This window comes from Hemiscyllium ocellatum, chromosome 15 (assembly GCF_020745735.1).
Source record: "Hemiscyllium ocellatum isolate sHemOce1 chromosome 15, sHemOce1.pat.X.cur, whole genome shotgun sequence".
Lineage (NCBI taxonomy): Eukaryota > Metazoa > Chordata > Chondrichthyes > Orectolobiformes > Hemiscylliidae > Hemiscyllium > Hemiscyllium ocellatum.
In genome coordinates, this window is record NC_083415.1 from 38312057 (window position 1) to 38333599 (window position 21543).

Genomic DNA, 21543 nt, shown 5'->3' on the forward strand with positions numbered 1-21543 from the left:
TTCTAAACTTTATTGAGTTCAAAGCAATTTAAAACAGCATGATCAAATATACCAGTGTACTTTGCAGCAAGATATGTTTTGCTATTTCTACCAAAAAAAATTACATGCCTTCCTGTGAAGGTAGACTGAGAATTTCTTAAGATACATGTAACAGCTGACAAGCGAGAGGCAAAAAATGTAGCTTCTAATTTTTGTATGCCTTGAACAAATTAACTGCATAGCAGCAGGAACAGCAATGTCCAGATCATATTCTATTGCAAATGCTGGACTAAAAATCAACTGCTTGGTTAGACTGTGGAAATAGAGTGCAGTTCACAATGTCAGCAAAAACAACTCTGGAACAAAACATCAGGGATTCAACATCAAATTTATAAAACATGAAATGCTTTCAACAACAAGGTCTCATGAATGTAAAACCATAGACATAATGGCACAAAGTTAAACTACGAGTTGACTAACAATTTGCTTGAGGCTCAAAACACTATTTTCCAACAAATGAATTCTTAAGTAGGGACGTAAACCTAATCCTTATTTTGTTGACACTAAACAAAGTCAAGAGCTCAACAACAGATAAAAATGAATTTAATTTCACATCACATTGACAAAGAATCTGGACTAATAGGAGGATCAAACATCGAGTTTACTTCAACAAAATGTCCATAAACAGAGAACCTCCTGAATGAGTCTCTTTTATAAAAGTTTTTAAAAATCATTCATAAATAGCTGGATACCAAGTTACATAGGAACATTATTCAAATAACATACTTGTGTTAACAAACGAAACATACAGTATATACCCACGACTGAATTAAATTTACAAATTTTTCCTGCATGTCATATAACATTTAGTCAGAAATTTAGTGAGTCCTGTTTAACAGATTTTTGCATTGGGTAAGTAAGCACTGAGATCAAAATTAAATAATTCATAAAAGAAAACCACTTCCATTTCAAAACTTTGTATTTAACAAGAAACATTAACCAACTATTTAAGTGAATAGATAATAAGAACAGTGAAGTAAAACATGACAGGATGCCTTTTTAATATCATTTAATTAAGACAATGACAAAAACATGAACAATTCCTAATGATTTAGTTAAAATCTAATAAAATATATCCATTTACTTCTGACCACTGTACTCATTAGATAAAAGTGCCTAGCACTCTAAAAGAATAACTTTGCTCTGCAAAGTCAATGTGCTACAAATACAAAGTGTACAATAATCTATTAAAATATTTGTAGACCAATTGTGTGCCAAGTAACAAAATATTATGTACAGTGTATACATGTTGAGGTAGGCGTGGATGGAATAAGCTGCCAGAGGAAGTTGTGGAGGCTGGTACAATTACAGCATTTAAAAGGCACCTAGACAGCTACATGAATAGGAAGGGTTTAGACAGATATTGACCAAGTGCTGGCAAATGGGACGAGATTAGGTTAGGATAGCTTGTTGACATGGATGAGTAGACCAAAGGGTCTGATTTCGTGCTGTGCATCTCTCTGATAATTGGCAAGGCAAAAAAAAATTTGCAAGAACAACATTTAAGCTGTGAAACATTAAGTTATTCTGACAACTCAATTTCACTGGCTGTGAATGGGATAGTTGCTGGAGGGAGCCATGTACACTCATATCATCATAACATTCAAGCTGCTCCTCAATGTTTTGGTCATCACTATTCAAAAGATTGGTCAGAAAATTCAATATCGACCTGGGTACTATGCTGGTAGCAAATTCTCATGTGGTTCATCAAGGTTTTCTGTATACAAAAACTTTTCCCACAGTTACTACACACAAAAGCACGCTCACATGAATGTACAGATGCTAGATGATGATTTAAATCGGTTCCATCACGAAAAGATTTCAGGCAAAATGAACAATGCAAGTTTTTGCATTTGCAGTGGACAGTTTTCTCATGACGTTCAGCGTTTGACTTTAATGTGAAGCTGGCAGGACACCTTGGGCACTGATACCGCAAAGCTTGCCCAGGAAACACATGGATCCCTGTAGTTGTAAGGGTTGGCCTTACATAACCAGAAGCATCAACTGGCAGCATTATTAATGCGTGCTGATACTCAGGCTCCCTATGTTTTTCAGCTCTCCATTTTTAAATCTTGACCTTTCAAGAAATCTGTTGCAAAGTTGACATCAAGGCCTAGGATGGGAAATTCATGTATTAGACTAGAGTATTGTTTCAAAGGGAAAGGTAGTGCAAATTTTAAGCAATAATGGCTTTACCAGAATTGAAATGTTCGTAAGACTTGAATGATGTTGCAACTCCCTCTGTAGTTTCCATCTTGATCTGCAACTGCAAAAATGATACAAGTTAACAGTATGAACTGTGATTTATATCAATGAAAATAAATGCAGGCATATGACTTACTAAATTTTTTTTAATTGAGTGCAATCTTATTGATTTTTCAAGCATGCACCTATTTAAGGTCCAAAAATATTTGGTAGCAGTAAAATTGTTCAATATTTACAAATTCACAGTCGACTCCCAAATTTATTTACATTTTAATAAGCCTTGAAATTAAAAGTGTCTCTTTAACTCAAAGCCTTTGATTCTTACCTGTGGTGTTGAATCAGTCGGGTTATGTGACATTTGCTTAGGTAACATTTCATCGCATTGCAATATTCTAGGAAGACTCTGTTCTGGCAATTGGGAAGTCAGTGGAGTCAAATCTCTTGGTTGGAAATCATGCACATCTTCTGTGTGATTCAAGCTATTTCCGGGCCCTGAGGAACACAGGAAACGAGTCTCACCCACGTAAACTAGCACCAGCTGGCTTTCGACAAAAAAGAAATCACACTGCAGTAAACTGTTTTTCGGTTTCTCTTCTGGCAGGAGGAGGAAAGGAGATCCTAAAGTTTGAATGGAATTGCCCAAAGCTTCAAAAAAATAAAACCTAAGGTGTCTTGCAATAGTCGAGACATTAAATTGTTACAATTTGAAGAACACAAATTGGTATGTTCAGTTTGCCAATACAGCCAAAAATACAACTATTCTTATAATATTACGAATTTTCTTTACAAAAATCAGTTACCCAAATTACACAGTGACTTGTAGTTGAAGTAAACTTTGGATACGACAGTATACAGCACAAACTGTTCAGAAAAGCCTAAGACATATCACCTTGGCACACAAATGCTTAGAATACATCTTTAAATGGAATTAAGCAAGCATGCTTGATCTTCATAATTCAAGAAAATATTATATGAATCCACACTAGGTTCTACTCAGCACTGTAAATAAAACATTTAGTTGTGTGATTTTTTAATCTAAAAGATACACTGCAGGGAATGATAACACAAATTAGGGAAGCAGCCCAAATTTCATTGTCAACCTGTGCATAGGAGAGTTAGCATTCCAAATTTCTCTACTGATATTATATTCTTAACGTAACAGAGAGATTCCTGAATCACCTGAAAGGACAATCAATCAATTACTGCTGGTTAAAAAGTAACGAAAGAACAAGTTATTAAAAAAAGTTCAACAAAATGCTAACACAAATCAGATATTTTAGCCAGAAGAACACAAATAGTACAATTTGAAGTCTGAAATTGCTGTACAAATATCAGTAAGGAATTAAGCCAAAGATTACTCATGTGAAATCAGAAAAACACCAAATATTTCCACACAAGAACGTAGTATGAAATGTCGTAGGTCTTTTATTTATTACTTGCAAAGTGTCAGCTCCACACAAATACATGGACATCACTTGAATAAAATGGTCAAACTGAGGCTTGTTAGCAAATTGCAGCTGAAAGATAAAGCTTCTGTCAAGTTTCATATGGATCCTTTACAAAGGCCTCCATAACAACCTGTATTAAAACATGGCCATTATATACATAGATAAAATCCATTGCAAAAGAGCTTTAGGGGGTGAACTCCACCGAGACACCAACAACATTCCAGAAATACTTCAATAAATTTTCAAATCTTTTAAATGATACTAATTTTTGAATATCAGCCAGATCTTTTGGATATTATTCATGTTCATTAGCTGCATAGAGATATATATAGAGGCAATATGCTAACACTAATGTGCACAAGACTACATAGACCACGTGCCTTTTACATGTATTGTTCAATTTGCATTGATATTGACAGTTGTCCTTGAAATGTTTTCTTAAGTTGATCTTCGATTATTTTAAGTTGTATAAATTATAATGCATAACATTTCAAATATCCTGATTCAAAGCAACCAATGCATTTGGTTTGTATATCTCAATTCACCTAAGTCATCATAGTTTGTGTCAAACCTTAAACACAATTTTCAATTTTTAAATTACATTTGTGACACAGCTTTCTTCTTAAACTCAAGTTTAATTCTCATAGCATTCACATTGAGATGGAGCAACAAATTTCTTGTTAACTCATTCAGCATCAACTTAATGGGTTGTCTTTCCTGTATTGCCTCAGTTGCACATCCACATTTTCAATCCACAGGATCGTCTTATCTTGCCAGGCAACTTCATGTGATAAGATATTCTGCATGGTGCTCTGCTACTGAAACAGTGTCAGAAATATACCACTGCCAAGCTCAACTCCCACTTCAAAATGTTCTCATGGTCCTTTTGATGACCACCCTGATCCACTTATTTGATCCACCATGATCCATTTTGAACTTTAGTAATGCACAATCTAATTTGGTTGGCTGAAAATTCAACGCACCACTTTCCCCCAGCCTGTGGCGATAATTCTTTTCAAAAAGAAATTGAACAGGTGGTTGTATTTTGAAAAAGAAAATCATCATAATATAAAGTATGGAAACTCCATATACAACACTAGTCAACCATGTGCCATAAAGCAAAAGTAAAACCACCTTGCACTGTCCCAAATAGGAACACCACCACAGCAAATAATACAGAACATGTAATTTCATTTTTATAACATGCTTTTATCAACAAAAAAAATACCCTGCCAGTAAAAGATGGTCTCACCAAAACTGACTTGCAAAGTGAAAATGCTTTTATCTTGATGCTTACTGCACTTGACAATCTTATGGATTTAGTACCCAAAGACAAAGTCACTATCATGAAAATCAGTTTCGGCCAGTCACTGTTTACAGCGAAGCCTACCAGGAGATTTGCTGTCACATTCGCCTGCTTTGCACATCTTCACATGTCCAGTGTAGCTCATCTGCAATGACTCATAATATTTGTCATCTAACTCCACAGAGCTTGAGCGCCCTTTCTTCTGCTCTCCACTTTGCCTTCCAGAAGAGATGACTGCAGGTTTCTAACTCTGATCAAATGATCGTCGTCTTTTTCTGTTCTGGATGCCACGTTTTGCTCAAACCAGAGAGTTCTTTTTACCCCTACAAGTTCAAGCATCCCATCATTTATCTTCAGAAGATCTGAAGAACTTTTCACATATGTCTTACAATCTACATTTAAAAGCTTCCTCCCCCAAGAGCTCTTTCCTTATTGTCTAGATTTCTGAAACATACAGTAAAGTCACCACTTGGAATATAACCCACCTGGTTATCTGAAGGGTCATATTATCAAAACAATATTCTGATGCAAAGCCAGCTATTCCCTATAATCAGCTGAGTTTTGTTTTGATCTAATTATTACATGAAGAACTCTGATCATCAGGGACATAATATATCAATGGAATGCATATACCAAAAGGCACTTGTATGCAGCTGATGTTTCAGAAATACGAACTAAAGACAGGTTTATGCACTTGGATAATAGTATAGTTGCAATTAACACCATGAAACACTAAAACATCAGGAGGCTAAATCTCCCACTTCTATTTGCATGAGTGTGAACTCATGATTTGAGTATTTTCTATTCATCATTACACCACCACATGAAACTTCCTTCAAACTGTCTTTCAAGTAAAAGATGCCTGCTCACAAATGACATTCATCTATTCCTATTTGCATATATAAAACTATTATATGCTGAATATTACAATGAACGTTTTCTAATTTGGCCAAATACTCAACTGTGCCAAGGCTTTAAATGACTAAGTCAAATAAATAATTTGCCTCCAATATTTTTCAGTAGCCAGAAATATGGTTTAAGTGTAATAAGCTACATTTATTGATCAATTATAAGTTCTCATTATTCAGCATCTTATTTAAACTAACTTACTTTAATTCAAATTGTCTCAAATTTTGGAGAGCACTCTGTACTCATGTATTTAACAGGCCAATAGCACCAATACATTTAAGCAACCTGGTTTAACACTACACACAAGTTACAGTCCATTTTTACATCAGTGTCAGCAATGGTTGGAGTGTTGAGGCTTCTTCAGTTGAGGGCAAGACGACACATTGGAAAAGACAATTGATGCAAGTAAGGTTTTTCAAACTAAAAATTATATTTCAGCTACAAATTTTGACAGTGAATGTATCTATACAAAATCATAAAAAGCTATTCAACCGAGCCAATTTCTCAGCTTTTTGTCTGTAACTCTACAGTTAACAGTATTTCAAGTCTGCATCCAAATGTTTAAAAGCCACGGGAGTTTCTGCCTCTGCCATTCTTTCAGACACAGAGTTCAGAACCGTTCCAGTCTTGGTGGAAAATATTTCTCCTCACCGACTTTTAGCTTTCGACTATTTACTTGAAATCTACAACCTCTAGTTATCGTTGATCTCTTTCAAACAACAAAAGTGTTTCTTCCTTATCAATGCTCTCAAATTTCTACAAAATTACAACTTCCCCCAGCAGCTTATGAAATCTTTCCTTATAGCTTTCCCATTCTTGACAGTCTCTTGCAAATCTCATCTGTCATGTCTCTTCTGTGATCACTCCTTCCTGCAATGCTTGATCAAAACCGTGCACAGCATTCCAGCTATGGCTTTACAAATGTTTATACAGGTTCAGCAAAACAGAGCTCCTCTTACAATGTATGCCATGGCTAATAAAATAAAGCACCCTTTAAATACCTAATCTATCCTCCCATCTTCAAGAATTTACTGACTTCTGTGCAGAAATTTGATTAACTGGTTAAAGGAAGAGGCAAGTTTCATGCTACTGTTACACATATGACTACATGAATGGTAATTAGAAACTCAGTCTAAAATGACGACTTGCCTTCCACCCATTGTCATTCATGAATTTCAGTTACAATATGATGCCAGGTACATAGACCATGGGTTTTAGCAATTTGTTGATCCAACCAAACCTGTACTTGTAATTGTTTGGAATAGGCAGGGTACAGACTATACTCAACCAACTCAAGCTTATCAAAATCAAAATGAACACAGAGTTACTCTTAGAATGGACAGCACTTACTGTACAATCCGAAGTCTAATAATACAAACACTAACAACCAATACAAAATAATCAGCGCAATCTCAAATGCAGCTCACTTATGTTACAACTGACATACATTCATACATGGTGACCCATCTATCCATTTTTTGTATTATTTTGGAGCTCAGGGAGCACACAGCTCTCATCACCATCTCCACAGCAACACCTCAGCTCATCGATTTCAACTTGGCAACCAGTCAGCATTGTTTCTCTTGAAGTATAAGTTGTTGAGATATTTCTGAAATTTTGCAGTTTTACATTTGCCCTGATGTGTGCAAGACATCAAGATTTGGCAGCACCTCACTCTTTTCAGCAATATTAAAGTTTCAGATGTGGTCATGTCATCCCATTTCCTCCACTGAGTCGAAGCAAAATGCTCAAAGACACAATGTGTAAGAATCTCAAAAAAAAAAGAGAACCCAACAAAAGGACTGCAAATTCTGCAATGTACAGAAAACATTGAGCAAATTTCTCTAGTAAGAATTTGATTTCACATTTGAAGCTAGTTATCAGTGAATAAACTTTAAGCAAGCATTTCTAATAGAACAGAATTATTTAAAAACAAACAAGTAATACAAGTAATAGATCGCAGATTTAATTTTTAAAATCACTAGTGTCTTTCTTACATTTTGCAGTGCAAATTTTCTGTTACTAGTCAGGAAGTGGGAATAAAAGGGTCCTTTTTAGAGCGGCAACCAGTGACTACTGTGTTATGTAAGGGTCACTGTTAGGACCACAACTTTTCACTTTATACATTAATGATCTAGATGAATGAACTTGGGGCATTCTGGCAAAGCTTGCAGATGATTCCAAGATAGATGGAGGGACAGGTCATATTGAGAAGGAGACTACAGAAAGATTTAGACAGGTCAGGAGAGTCAGTGAACAAGTGGCAGATGGAGTACAATGTGGGAAAGTGTGAGATTTTGCACTTTGGTAGGAAGAATAGAGACATAGAGTATTTTCTAAATGGGAAGAAAATTCAGAAATCTGAATTGCCAAAGGACTTGGGAGTCCCAGTCCAGGATTCTCTTAAGGTAAACTTGTAAGCTAAGTCAGTAGCTAGAAAGGCAAATACAATGTTCGCATTTATTTGAGAGGACTAGAAATAAGAACAGATGTAGCTCTGGCGCTTTTTAAGGCTCTGGTCGGAACATACTGAATTTGAATTGAATTGAATTTATTGTCACAAGACACAGCGAAAAGTTTTATCTTGCGAGCAATATAGGCAGATCACATAGTTAAGTAGCATAGATAAGTAAATAAGAGGCAAACAGCAGCAAAAACAAAAATACAGGTAAAGGAGAACATTAAGAGTTTGTGAATCCATTCAGTGTACTAACAACAGTAGGGTGGAAACTGTTTTGAAACAAGCTGGTGTGTTCAGGCTTCTGTACCTTCTCCCTGATGGTAGAGGTTGTAGAAAAACATTGCCAGGATAGGATGGATCTTTGAGGATGGTGACTGCCTTTCCTTGACAGCAGGTCTGGTAGATGGGTTCTATAGATGGGAGGTTGGCCTTTGTAATTGTCCGGGCTGAGTTCAGCACTCTCTGTAACTATCTCCGATCTTGAATGGTACAGTTGCCATACCAGATAGTGATACATCTAGACAGAATGCTCTCCATAGCGCATCTATAAATGTTGTGGTTCTGTTCGCCGAGCTGGAAGTTTTTGCTGCAAACGTTTCGTTCCCTGGCTAGGAACATCATCAGTGCTATTGGAGCCTCCTGTGAAGCGCTGCTTTGATGTTTCTTCCGGTATTTATAGTGGTTTGTTCTTGCCGCTTCCGGGTGTCAGTTTCAGCTGTCAGAGGATGAAATATTGTCCCCAATCTTCACTGATTGGCTTGTGGGTCAGAAAACGGAGGATCCAATTGTAGAAAGTCAGGCTTAGTCCAAGATTACTAAGTTTAGTAATCAGTCCTGAGGGGAGAATAGTGTTGAAGGTTGAATGTAGTCAATGAGTAGAATTCTTATGTATCTGTTCTTTGTGTCAAGATGTCCTAGGGAAGAGTGAAGGGCAAGTTACATGGCATCTGATGTGGATCTGTTGGTCCGGTAGGCAAATTGGAGTGGGTCGAGAGTAGTGGGGATGCTGGAGTTGATTAATGCCATGACCAGCCTTTCAAAGCACTTCATGACCACCAAAGTTAGGGCTACTGGGCGGTAGTCATTGAGACATGCTGCATGAGCCTTCTTAGGCACAGGGATGATGTTGGCCCTCTTGAAATAGGCAGGGACAGTGGCACGCTGCAGGAAGAGGTGAAGATGTCAGAGAAGACCTCTGCCAGTTGATCAGCGCATGCTTTTAGTGCACGGCCTGGTACTCCAGCTGGTCCCATTGTTATCCTTGGATTCACATGAAGGAAAACTGATCTTACTTCCGATGCAGTGACTTTTGAGGTATATTCATCAGGACTTGTCAGAATAGGTGTTATCTCTCCGCTGAAGTTCTGCTCAAACCGAACAGAGAAGGCGTTGAGATGATCTGGGAGGGATATGTCATCATCAGCTATCTTGCACTGTATCTTCTTACAGTTGTGAAAGCAATTTTGGATCCCAAATCTTTGGAAGGACGTCTGCTCCTGCAGCAGGTCCAGAGGATGTTCACGAGAATAGTCCCAGGAATGGAAGGCTCAACATAAAGAGGAAATTTGAGGACTCTGGGTGGCATTTAGAAAGATTTACATCATACTAGACAGAGTGGATGTTAGGAAGATGTTTCCATTAGCAGGAGAGACTAGGATCCAAAGGCACAGCATTAGAATAAAGGGGAGACCCTTTAGAACGGAGATGAGGAGAAGCTTCTTCAGCCAGAGAGTGGTGAATCTATATAATTCATTGCCACAAAAGGCTGTGGAGGCCGGGTCATTGAGCACACTTAAGACAGAGATAAAGAGATTCTTGTTTGTTAAGAAGATCAAAGGTTACAGGGAGAAGGCGGGAGAATGGGTCTGAGAAATTTATCCACCATGATTCAAATGGCGGAGCAGACATAATGGGCCAAGTGGCCTAAGTTATGCTCTTACATCTTATGGTCTTACAATCCTTGTTTCCCAGCCTCACATGCTAATCACTCACAACTCTGCTACTTCACGGATGATCCTATGAAAGGTAATTCACTTAGGGGGAAATGCCTACACCCTGGTTTCTCTTCTATAAAAGTGGAAATTCCACTATTCTTCCTTGTGAGGTTCTTTTCAGGCATGGCTCCAGAGCTGAAACTCATGTTGTTGACTTTCTATCCTGATCTAGCATTGGAATGGAAGTTTTGACGACTACAGTAAAGGTTTCAAAAGCACACTTTTGCTGCCTACTAATAGCCTACACAGGGCTCACTCTTTCATCAGCTCCAGGATTCGGTCCCAGCTCCAACATTACTGGGCTTTAGCTGCTCCCCAATTATTTAGGAGTGTCAAGCTCTATACCTTTCACTGGTTCCTGGATCAAAGGGTGCCCCCTCAGTGGGTTCCCAGATTAATATTTCATCTGAACAATGGCTTCCCCAGGCAAAGCAGCATCCTTCAGTGGTACAATATAGAATCTACCCAGATTTTCTTTTCATTGACAAGTGGGGCTTGAAACTATAACAGCTTTAAACTTAGACTATTATTTAACTCCCTTCTGACACCTCTTGTTCCACGGCAGCACTGTCCAATACCTCAAGCAACTGTAATTGAGCCTGCGTTTTGTAATGCAACTCATTTGGCATCCTTCAGCAAATCTCAAACCACAATAGCCTTAACTGTACCACTTTTCACACCAAGCAATCAGCTCTTCCCACCACCCCCCCCTCCCCCCAGCCCATTTGACAATATAACTGCGCACATGGATTAAATCTCATCATAAATGCAGAAGACACTTAGCCCTTTATTAACAAGGTCCATTCTGACCAATTTCATCATGGACTGATCTATCACAATTCAGCTCATGACTTGGAACACAGCCATTTGTTCAGATGACATTCTCATTTACAAAAATCTCTAATTCCACTCGGGCAGCCCAAACAACCAGTGGCAATGTATACTTTAATACCAAAAGCCTTGTATTTGTTCTTGTACCTTTAGTACCATCTCCATTGGCAAGCACCTCACCCTATTCTATCCTTCAGAACTTTAAATCAAAGTCCTGGGAAAAGCCTCTTTCGCTTCTGCATTAAATATCAGTGAATTTGGACACCATCTTCCCTCTCCTTCAACTTCTCACATCCATTTAGCCTTAGCTTTTTCAAAATCTCCCACAAAATTATCTACAGTCACCCTTATGACTGATATTTGTGACCTCATCACTCTTGTGATGCCCAAGATTACCTCATTTCTCAGCAGCAAATATCTTACTCAGCCCAACCTTCAACATTCACTCGAGAGAAAAAAAACTTCACTCAGCTCACTCAAATTCACATCCAAAACCTTCCCCTACCCCTACCCCCACCACTCCTTCTCTGGTATTTCTTCCAACACATGGCTTTCAACATCATTTTTCACTAATAAGTATTCACCACCTCCTGATCCATAATTTCTTCAAGAAAGTCAGAACGATGATAAAAATGAATATGGGGTGCACATTTGATCAGCTGCCTTATATAAACTGAGTCAGGCATTACTGCAGGCAATAAGCGTCCTTTTGCTATGACTTTCTTCATTTCTAAAAGCAAATTGAAAGTAAGCATGGAACCCCACGTTAATGCCTTGGCCATTAAGACTCCTCAATCATTTCCCCTACTCCATGAATGCAGCAACTACTCAAAATGCAGTTGTTAAACAAAAGCTTCACGTTTCACTTCCTTTATAAACAGAGCAAAAATATTACTTCTAAAAACTTAATGATCAACAATGCACTGCTTCAATCATTAGAGATGTATGGGTTATTTAATTTTAGGAATAAAAATAAAAATTAAAATATTAGGAATTACTCAATAAACATACTTTTATTCCAGCAAAATATTTGCTGGAAAACATTTACGTTACATTATTGACAAGCAAGAGAAGGTACACATCTATAGAGCTTTGAAGAATAGGTAGTGACAACAGTGACTAAATTAATCTGATTAAATTCCTCAGCATTAATGAGGTAAATGACAACGTCAGGGAAAACAACAGGATAGACAAACTCATTTAAAAAACCAGGAGTGCTTTGTGAGAAACCCCAAATACAAGATGGAGTGCCACAGAGGTCCATTCATCAGAATTAATATAAATAGAGCCAGAAGGCCTGCTGCTGCAACAGGAACCTTATCAGTCAACATATCGGACAAACACACCCTCTGGTTTATCTCGGAGGCTAAAACCAGTTATTACATTAACAAAGAGAGGCATAATATCAAACTATTGCAACAACCTTTTTTGTTTCGCCACTAAAGACAAAAAGCAAGTTTGCCTACATAACATATAAAAGGAAATAATTCTAAAATTCCATCTAATAGACTGTGTCCAATTTAGCATAAACTGTGAATTTCTTTTCAAAATGTAAGTTTGTACCTTTAGGCAAGTATTCAAAAATAATAGGATTATCATCTCCTGGTTGATCAGACTTGACAGATAAGAAGTTATGCTTGCTCAGAAGTGCAGCTCTCAAGTTGGCCACTGTAGATGCCTGCTGTTCTTCTTTTACGGAGGCAACAAACTGAGAAAGGTAATTTGATTCTACGCCAGTTAGTGGCTCCTCTGGATTCGGACAGAAATCGGGTCTGTCTCCTCGATTATCTGAACTACTTGGTTCAGTGACATCCACACCTAGGAAACACAAGCAAGTTAGTAAGCTATGAGTGTTATTTTTAATTACGGAAATTTAATGAGCCTATTCAAATTAATCTTCATAAAAAATATATTAATGCTATTCAAGTAAACAGATCAAGAACCTGAACATAAGCAGTTTACAGGATTGTTAAAATGGACAAGTACAATACAATTTGATTCATCTCTGAAACAAATTAGAACAATTTCTAAATGAACATCTGCCAAAATGGAAGCAATTATCCATTTCCAGGAGTCTAGTAGACGAGTTAGGACATTGGTGCTAGAGAGCTGCTGATTTCAAGTACCAGCTTTAAAGTCAATAATCAATTTTCGGCAAGAACAACATAAAACAAACTGTTACTTTTCTTGAGAGGAAAAGGTGAAGGTACTGTTGTAAGAAATATTGCCAAGTTGCGTAGAGTAGCCCCACAAATCATGAAAGAGTACTAATATTGGCTTGGAACTCGTTTGCAATAATGTTAATGGATCTTTCACTCCCAAGGCAAGAGGCAATGCCTCAGTTTAGCATTTCATCTAAAACACAACCCCTCAAGGCAGTTCAACACTCCTTCAGCACCGAACTGGAGGGTTCATCTTGATTAAGCATTCAAACCTCTCAACTCAGACATCATGATATAAGCTTCTGACTTAAGGGTCAGCGTGTTACCACCAAGTCTTAACTGATGCCATAAATAAATTTAATACATTAGAAGAAATCAATGTAAACATTTCAGGATACTACAGATACCGGATTTCATTAGTTTACAAAAATGTCAGTGATAAGTAATGACAAATATCATTGGTTTCAATATTTATTTACATGAAATACATTTAGTACATCAAGTTGGAAGAACACACTTGCAACTTAAACAAAAGCCTTGGGAAGTGGGCTTGCTTGCTGACATTACAAGACTAACTACAGATGTTCCATATGGTGAATGGGTTCTGTTCTGGAGTATGCAAGTCAGAACACAATGCAGGAGAATATAATAGAGCCAATCATAAGTACAAGAAATGTTGCTATTTCAGGTCATTAAAATTTCATTCCTGTATGAGACTGTGTTCATAAATACAAGAGTTCGTAAGGTGGGCGTTCACAGATCGGGGACTTACAGTACGCTCTAAAAAGAAATACATTTTATGTTAATGTACTTCACAACTAATGAGGATTATTATTATAACTGCAGGTTCCTTCTTACATGAGTGATCGTTGCTTTGGCATTTAAATTGATGGCTTATAAACAAGCGTTGGATTAGATACCCTACAATATGGAAACAGGCCCTTCAGCCCAGCAAGTCCATACTGACCCTCTAAAGAGCAACCCACCCAGACCCATTCCCCCACTCTATATTTACCCCTGACTAATGCATCTGACACGATGGGCAATTTAGCATGGCCAATTCACCTGGCCTGAACATCTTGTGATTGTGGGAGGAAACTGGAGCACCTCTAGGAAGCCCACACAGACACAGGGAGAATGTGCAAACTTCACCCGAGGCGGGAATTGAACCTGGGTCCCTTGCGACGTGAGGGACCTGTACTGTTTTTGGCCTTTTTTTGGCCTGTACTTGTGGGTTAAAAATAAGTTAAATCTACAGTCCAATCTAAATACAATTAGTTAGAATTTTTTTTATTGTTCAAGTCAGCTATATAAAAAGTTAATAATCACGAGCAGAAGACCACCAATTGGACCCTTTCGCCTGATCCATCATTTAATAAGATTATAACTTGGGTCAACCATCACCTTAAATCCACATTCTTGCCTACCCCTGGAAAAAATCTGCAACAATAGGTCAAACGTTATCTCTGGCTAAAAAGCAAATGACACCACTTCAATCCCTTCGTGGGGCAAAGGATTACAAAAAATCATGATCCGCAAAAAACATACCTTCTCATGACCTCAAATAGGACACCTAATTTTTTTCTTTTAACTAGTGCCTCAGAATTCTAGTGATAGTTTACTATACATGACTGTTTTAAAATCAATGCAGCTGATTCAAGACTTAAGTTTAATTTAGCCTCATTAAAAACACAAAAATAATCACAAAATTTATTAATTAGAGCGTGGGTGAGCATGTGTCAAATTAACTGTAGTGTCAGTAATATCAATGATAAATGAAAAGCTGTATACAAATTTCTTAAACGTGTTGACTGCTAATACCATTTGAGTAATCCATACCAAAATAAAATCCAGGACATAAAAATATGGCAGAATTTGATTCAATAAGCTCGCTCAGTGTTGTACAACTAGAAGTGGTAACAGAAATAAAGAGGATGAAACCCAGTGAGGAATTTACAAAGAAAAATTAAGAATGTTCAAGTCTAGTAATCAGTAGTTAGCTAGTAAACAATGAGCACAAGGGTGCTAGTGATCAGAACTCAAAATTGAGATTTGTTTAGCCAATTTTGGTTGAGCTTAAATTCACAGAGGGTGGAACGTGGGAGGTGTGGACTGAAGTTAAGGGATAACAACAGCATAGATTAAGGTTTTAGCAACACATGAGCTGGAGCAGGGGTGGAGTTGCATGAAGCCATGGAATAAAAATGGACACTGGCAGTATGGACATCATGTTGGCTGAATGACAGAAAACAGCAGTGCTGAATGGCTATTTTTCAGACTGGAGGATGGTACACTGCATGATTCCCAAAGGATCAGTACTATGACTACTGGCCTTCTTGAAACATATGTACTTGTGGGTAAAAGGCTTAATTTCAAAAGCTGCAGTTAAACACAAAGTTTGAAAGTACTTTCAACTGTGAGAATAGATTCGTGGTGAGGAAGCCCAAATAAAGAGAAAAAAAAAGGAAGATAGACAAGGAGATTGTTTGCAATCATTGCAGAAAGCAAGGAGTGAGGATGTATAGTTAAGGATATGCCTGCCCAAAAATGTTGCCTTTACTACAGCTAGCACATTTTCAACTATTCATTGTCCCCATTATCACCTATCTAGCTTCTGTTCCTTCGCCTACTATCAACAACCTTTTGATCAGCATATCCTTTCCTCTCTCTGGGTTCTCTTCAACCCCCATTCTACTGCCATCGAAGCTGTTTTTAATTCTGAAGGAGGGTTATAGGATTCAAAACAGTAACCGTTTCCTCTCCACAATGCTGCCAGGCCTGCTGAGTTTCTCCAGAAATATATGTTTATGCACATTTCAGATCTCCAGCATCCACAGCTCTTTGTTTTATTGCCATCTTTGTGATACAGTAAATATCTGTTTTAGGTCAAATACAATATTAAAATTACAAATGTTGTGAAACAGCATCAGAAAGCTCTCAGGGAAACAGATAGATTCAACAGGTGAATTTATGATAAGAATCACAGAAAATAATTTAAATCTTGAGTATTTAGGTAGAAGACAATTTCTGTTCATCGAAAACCAAAGCCATCTAACACATTAGAGATATGCAAGAGAAAAGAGGGATAGTGGAAAGATACAGTTCAATTTTGTCACTGAGCAAAAAGGAAGACTAACTATGTTAGTGCCAATTATTTAACTCCCACAAAATCATGGCACAGGCAATAGGATTGCAGAGTACTGAGTTAATGGTAAGATTCCTGGTAGTGCAGGTGAGCAGAGAGATCTCTGTATCCATGTACACAGATCCCTGAAAGTTACCACCCAGGTTGATAGGGTTGTTAAGATGGCATACACAGTGTGTTAGCTTTTATTGGTGGAGGGATTGTGTTTTTTTGGAGCCACGAGGTCATGCTGCAGCTATACAAAACTCTGTTGCAGCCACACTTGCAGTATTGCATACAGTTCTGGTCACTATTATAGGAAGGACGTGGAAGCTTTGGAAATGGCTCAGAGGAGATTTACTAGCATGTTGTCAGGTACGGTGGGGGGGCTTATGAGGCAAGGCTGAGGGACTGGAGGCTGTTCTTGTTAGTGAGGAGGAGGTAGAGAGGTGACTATGAGACATACATGATCAGAGGATTAGACAGGGTGGACAGTGAGAGCCTTTTTCCTCAAATGGTGATGGCTACCACAAAGGGATATAGCTTTAAATTGAGGGGTGATACATGTAGGTCAGATGTCAGAGGTAATTTCTTTACTCAGAGTAGTAGGGGCATGGAAGGCACTGCCTTCAACAGTAGTAGACTCACTAACTTAAAGGGTATTTCCATAGTCACTGGATAAAGATGTGGATGAAAATGGAATAGTGTGGAAAAGATAGGCTTCAAATTGATTCCATTGATCGGTACAACATTGAGGGCTGAAGGGCCTTTACTCCACAGTAATGTTCTGTGGTCCTCAAGATCGTATCAGCTTAACCATCTTCAGCTGCTACATCAACATCCTCTCCCCTCATTAATTAACAGTGAATATCTGTCCATCCTTAATGTTCAAATTCACCTAAAATTCCTCAGATGATAATGCATGCAGGCAGAAACGGCCGTATGACTCGTCCGTCTTTAGAATTTCTGTTGAAATGTGGCCAGTAACGCAACACTAGGCATCAAAGTCGCATATATGACCAACTTCCCTTAAAATTCAAAAGCACAGCTGCACCGAAACACCATTTTCCACTGTCCACAATGAATGAATCAGTGTTACAAAAGGTACACTCTTCACATGATCTGTAGAACAGCTCAATAAATTGAATACCTCATCTTAAATATTCATTTCCTCCATTAGCAACAAAGCATTGTTTCAGTGTGCACCTCAACAAAATAGATTGGAAAAATCAAAGCCTTTTTAGCAACTCTAACTCACAACCTTGAACACCAAGAAAACAGGCAGCTAGCAGAGTGGAATGACAAAACCTCCAAATGCTCCACATTACATGGTGCTGTTCCTTCACTTTCAATCGGCTAAAATACCTGGAATATCCCAACAGGACTTTGGGCACATCTACACCATGCAGATTGCACTGGTTCAATGAGGTACTCACCATATCATTCTCAAGGACAACTGAGGATGCAAAATTTTACTTATCTTGACAACAAGGTCTACATTTGATGAGTGAATTTTTTAAAAAACTAGAAACCAATGCTCTTCTCAGACAATGTTGAGGGTGGAATATAGATGGCAAAGAAAAAAGTGAAAGCCTTGGGGTCATCTGAAATAACATATCATCAGGAAAGAAGCCAATGCTGGCGTTTCTCTGGCCACTAGTGGGTTGTTTAGAATGCAACATGGTGGACGCAACTCCATTCGGATGAATAACATGGGAAATGGTGTGGTTAACTGCAGCAAAGTCTGCAACCAGGCCAAAATGCATCGACAGCCACCATTGTAGTCTGACGGGTTGTAATTCATGACTTTGATTCAAGCAGTCTCAGTACTGTAGCAAGAGCAGAACCCTAATTGAAGGCATTTGACAATGAATTTCAGAATAGACAAGGTGTGAAAACCAACAGCTTATTTGAAAAATTGAGATAACAGTTAGATTGCGATGGACTGATAATTTAAAAGCAGAGGGATCAGGAAGGAGTTCTGTTCACCACCATTCACCATACTCCCCTCCATTTCTTCCATCACCAACCCCCTCCCCCCAACACACAGACAGAGAAGTTGCAAATTTGAAGGGGAGGGTGAACAGTGCTCAAGGAGGAGAGAATCGTCACTATTATCAGTCAACAGTGAGCCTGGAAATGAAGTTGAGTAGTCAACAATTCACTGGGAGTGGTGTTACGAGTAGCTAATGGGTTTCATGGTCAAATAAATTATAAACAGAAGATACGACTGACAGTGTAGAATCCAACTTCAGGTACAGAGAAAGAGGATTCATGCAAGAAGCTGGGCCCACTGAGTAGGCAAGGCAGGGAAGCAACAGAGGCAGATGAAAGAACTGCTTCAATCTTATGGATGTGCTTGTCATTATGCTCCTTACACTTGGCTGTTGGATATCATACGGCCGTTTCAGATTAGAGGCAACAGGAGAGAGGAGTGTATAATGCCAGAGTATCCATAGCATTCCAGAAAAATTCTGGAACTTTAAACTTTTGTAGATTAAAGCTAGATAATTAAGTTGTAATAATCTTCAAATATTTATAAAAAATTAATGCATTTCTTCACTGACCATTATAGTGGCAGATACAAAAGGCTCTCCTGCAAATTTATTGCATTAATTAACCCTTGTAAAATCTAGTCACGTGCTAATCTAATCTACAACACCCGTGCTATTCAAATTCCATGCCTTCAACATAACTGCACTCTTCACGTACATCAATATTCCATGTAGAAATCGTTTCACTCAATTTTACTGTCTACTTTGCATCAGCAAAGATCAGACCAGCTTTTTATAACTCAAATTTCCAAACCTAAAAATGCAACACACATGCTCAAAGTTTGCTGCTGGGCCATTAAACTTCAAATCATTTGAACATGGCGTGTAAAAGAACCAAAAGTATGTTTAAACAATCACAAAGACTAAACACATGTCAAACCAGATTCAACATTCATTGCGATCTAAGCTTATCATGTGAAACAACAGATCTCAAGATTAACATCAAGGAGAACATTTAGCAACAATACTAAGTGCAAAACTAAACACATTGTTAACAAATCCTCAAAAACTGCTCGAACAATTTCCTTAAGGTTTCTATATAATGAGAAATGTAAATGTTAGCTATGTTGGGAGAATCTAGGAAAGACATCAGACTTCACTTGTGCAAATTTTTCTGATAGTCCATTTTTGCCTTGTCTTTTTGTTCATCTCTCTGCTCAACTCCCACCTGCCCATTAACTACAGCCTATGTTGTGGTTCTGTTCGCCGAGCTGGAAGTTTTTGTTGCAAACGTTTCGTCCCCTGGCTAGGCGACATCATCAGTGCTTTGGAGCCTCCTGCGAAGCGCTTCTTTGATGTTTCTTCCGGTATTTATAGTGGTCCGTCCTTGCCGCTTCCGGGTGTCAGTTTCAGCTGTCCGCTGTAGTGGTTGGTATACCAACCACTACAGCGGACAGCTGAAACTGACACCCGGAAGCGGCATAGGCGGACCACTATAAATACCGGAAGAAACATCAAAGCAGCGCTTCGCAGGAGGCTCCAAAGCACTGATGATGTCGCCTAGCCAGGGGACGAAACGTTTGCAACAAAAACTTCCAGCTCGGCGAACAGAACCACAACAACGAGCACCCGAGCTACAAATCTTCGCACAAACCTTGAACTACAGCCTATATTTAAAGCAATTTTACTCTTGCTGTAGTACTGTACAAAGTAGTACTGCTACTGGGCAAAACTTATCATCCACCAACGATTCAGAAAGAAGTCTTCAGAAACCACTGATAGTGGGGGTTCAGAGTAGCAGGTGATCAGCAGGTAAAACAAAAATAAAGCAAAACATTCAACGCTGGGATAAAGATAACTTACTTTGAACACAGATATAGATTAAATCATTCACATCTTAGAAGAATTCCTTTTGAGGAGATGGAGAGTAAAATCCATCTGGCTGATTTCTAAGGACAGATTCCCAACAAAATGCAGTCCTCGTTTTTGCTGGAAACGATCAAATAATTTTGGAAATGTAATTTATTGCACACAGTATACTCTATTACGTTACCCAAGATCACAAATCCACATCAACAGTTAGTACCCAAGGCTGCAGACTGGTATTTTGCATTTATCTTTCTGTGATACAGTAAGATTCCACACCACAACCTGTACCTGGATAATTTGAAAGATTGATTTGCTCTGCACAATGTTTACACGAAGTGTCCTTGTTGGGTTTTGCACATGTTGATCAATGGTGGGACTAAGTGCGGTTGGGATATCTGGTCGGTCAGGTTGGACCAAAAGGTCTGTTTCCATGCTGTACATCTCTATGACTATGACTCTCAATGGAAAACAACAGATATACAAGACAGCCACATTGATATTCAGCAATATGCAAGTGAGAATACATCCATTTACTTTAGGATGCAAGAACTGAAAACCCATCAACTATGCCAATGATTAGACTCGGTGAAAGATTGACAAAGTTCCTGACCCACAAACTGAAATCTACACTAAGATTTTAATGTTCTATAAGACGTACACTTTGGTGGCACCTGAGCAAAAACAAGAAGAGAATTTGGAAGTCAAGATCAAATTATTGAGAAAATAATTTACTGACATTCAAGTCCAGATCATGAGTAGTCAGTTTATTTCGTGTCTGGCATTAAGGAGCCCAGGCCTCTCCTGAAAATTCTTCACCCAAATTATCTTTGACTACTGTTTTTCATGCTTATCTCCTATCTCCCTGATCATCTGTCCTCTGCCCCAGAGCAACCATTTTTCAGAAAAGCCTCAGCTTCATTCCCTTATGACCACCTCAAGTTGAACGAATTAACTCATGTCAAACCTTTCTGCCACCTCAGAGTCAACTTTTGCCAGAGAAAATTCCTGACTACCACCTCTTTCTCCCATTTCAAAAATCTTAAAGCTTTCATCATCTCAAAGCTTTGTAAATCTATTCACTCCTAAGTGAAGCTCAGAATTGGCCCAGCAAGCAGCACCAAGCAGAGGAAATTGTCTCAAGTCAACAAACTTGCATTGCTATTTGTGTACTTCCTATTAACAAACTTGAATGCATCAGAAG

At 38.3% G+C, this 21543-nt stretch overlaps 1 protein-coding gene across 1 annotated transcript in view; it reads right to left on the reverse strand.

Annotated features, from left to right (window-relative positions):
- LOC132822949 (zinc finger and BTB domain-containing protein 46-like) overlaps positions 1-21543 on the reverse strand; it is a 93529-nt gene that overhangs the window by 25767 nt on the left and 46219 nt on the right. Inside the window, exon 4 of the mRNA XM_060836386.1 lies at positions 12757-13011. Within this exon, the coding sequence (XP_060692369.1) occupies positions 12757-13011 (255 nt within the window). The remainder of the gene's footprint in view (positions 1-12756; positions 13012-21543) is intronic.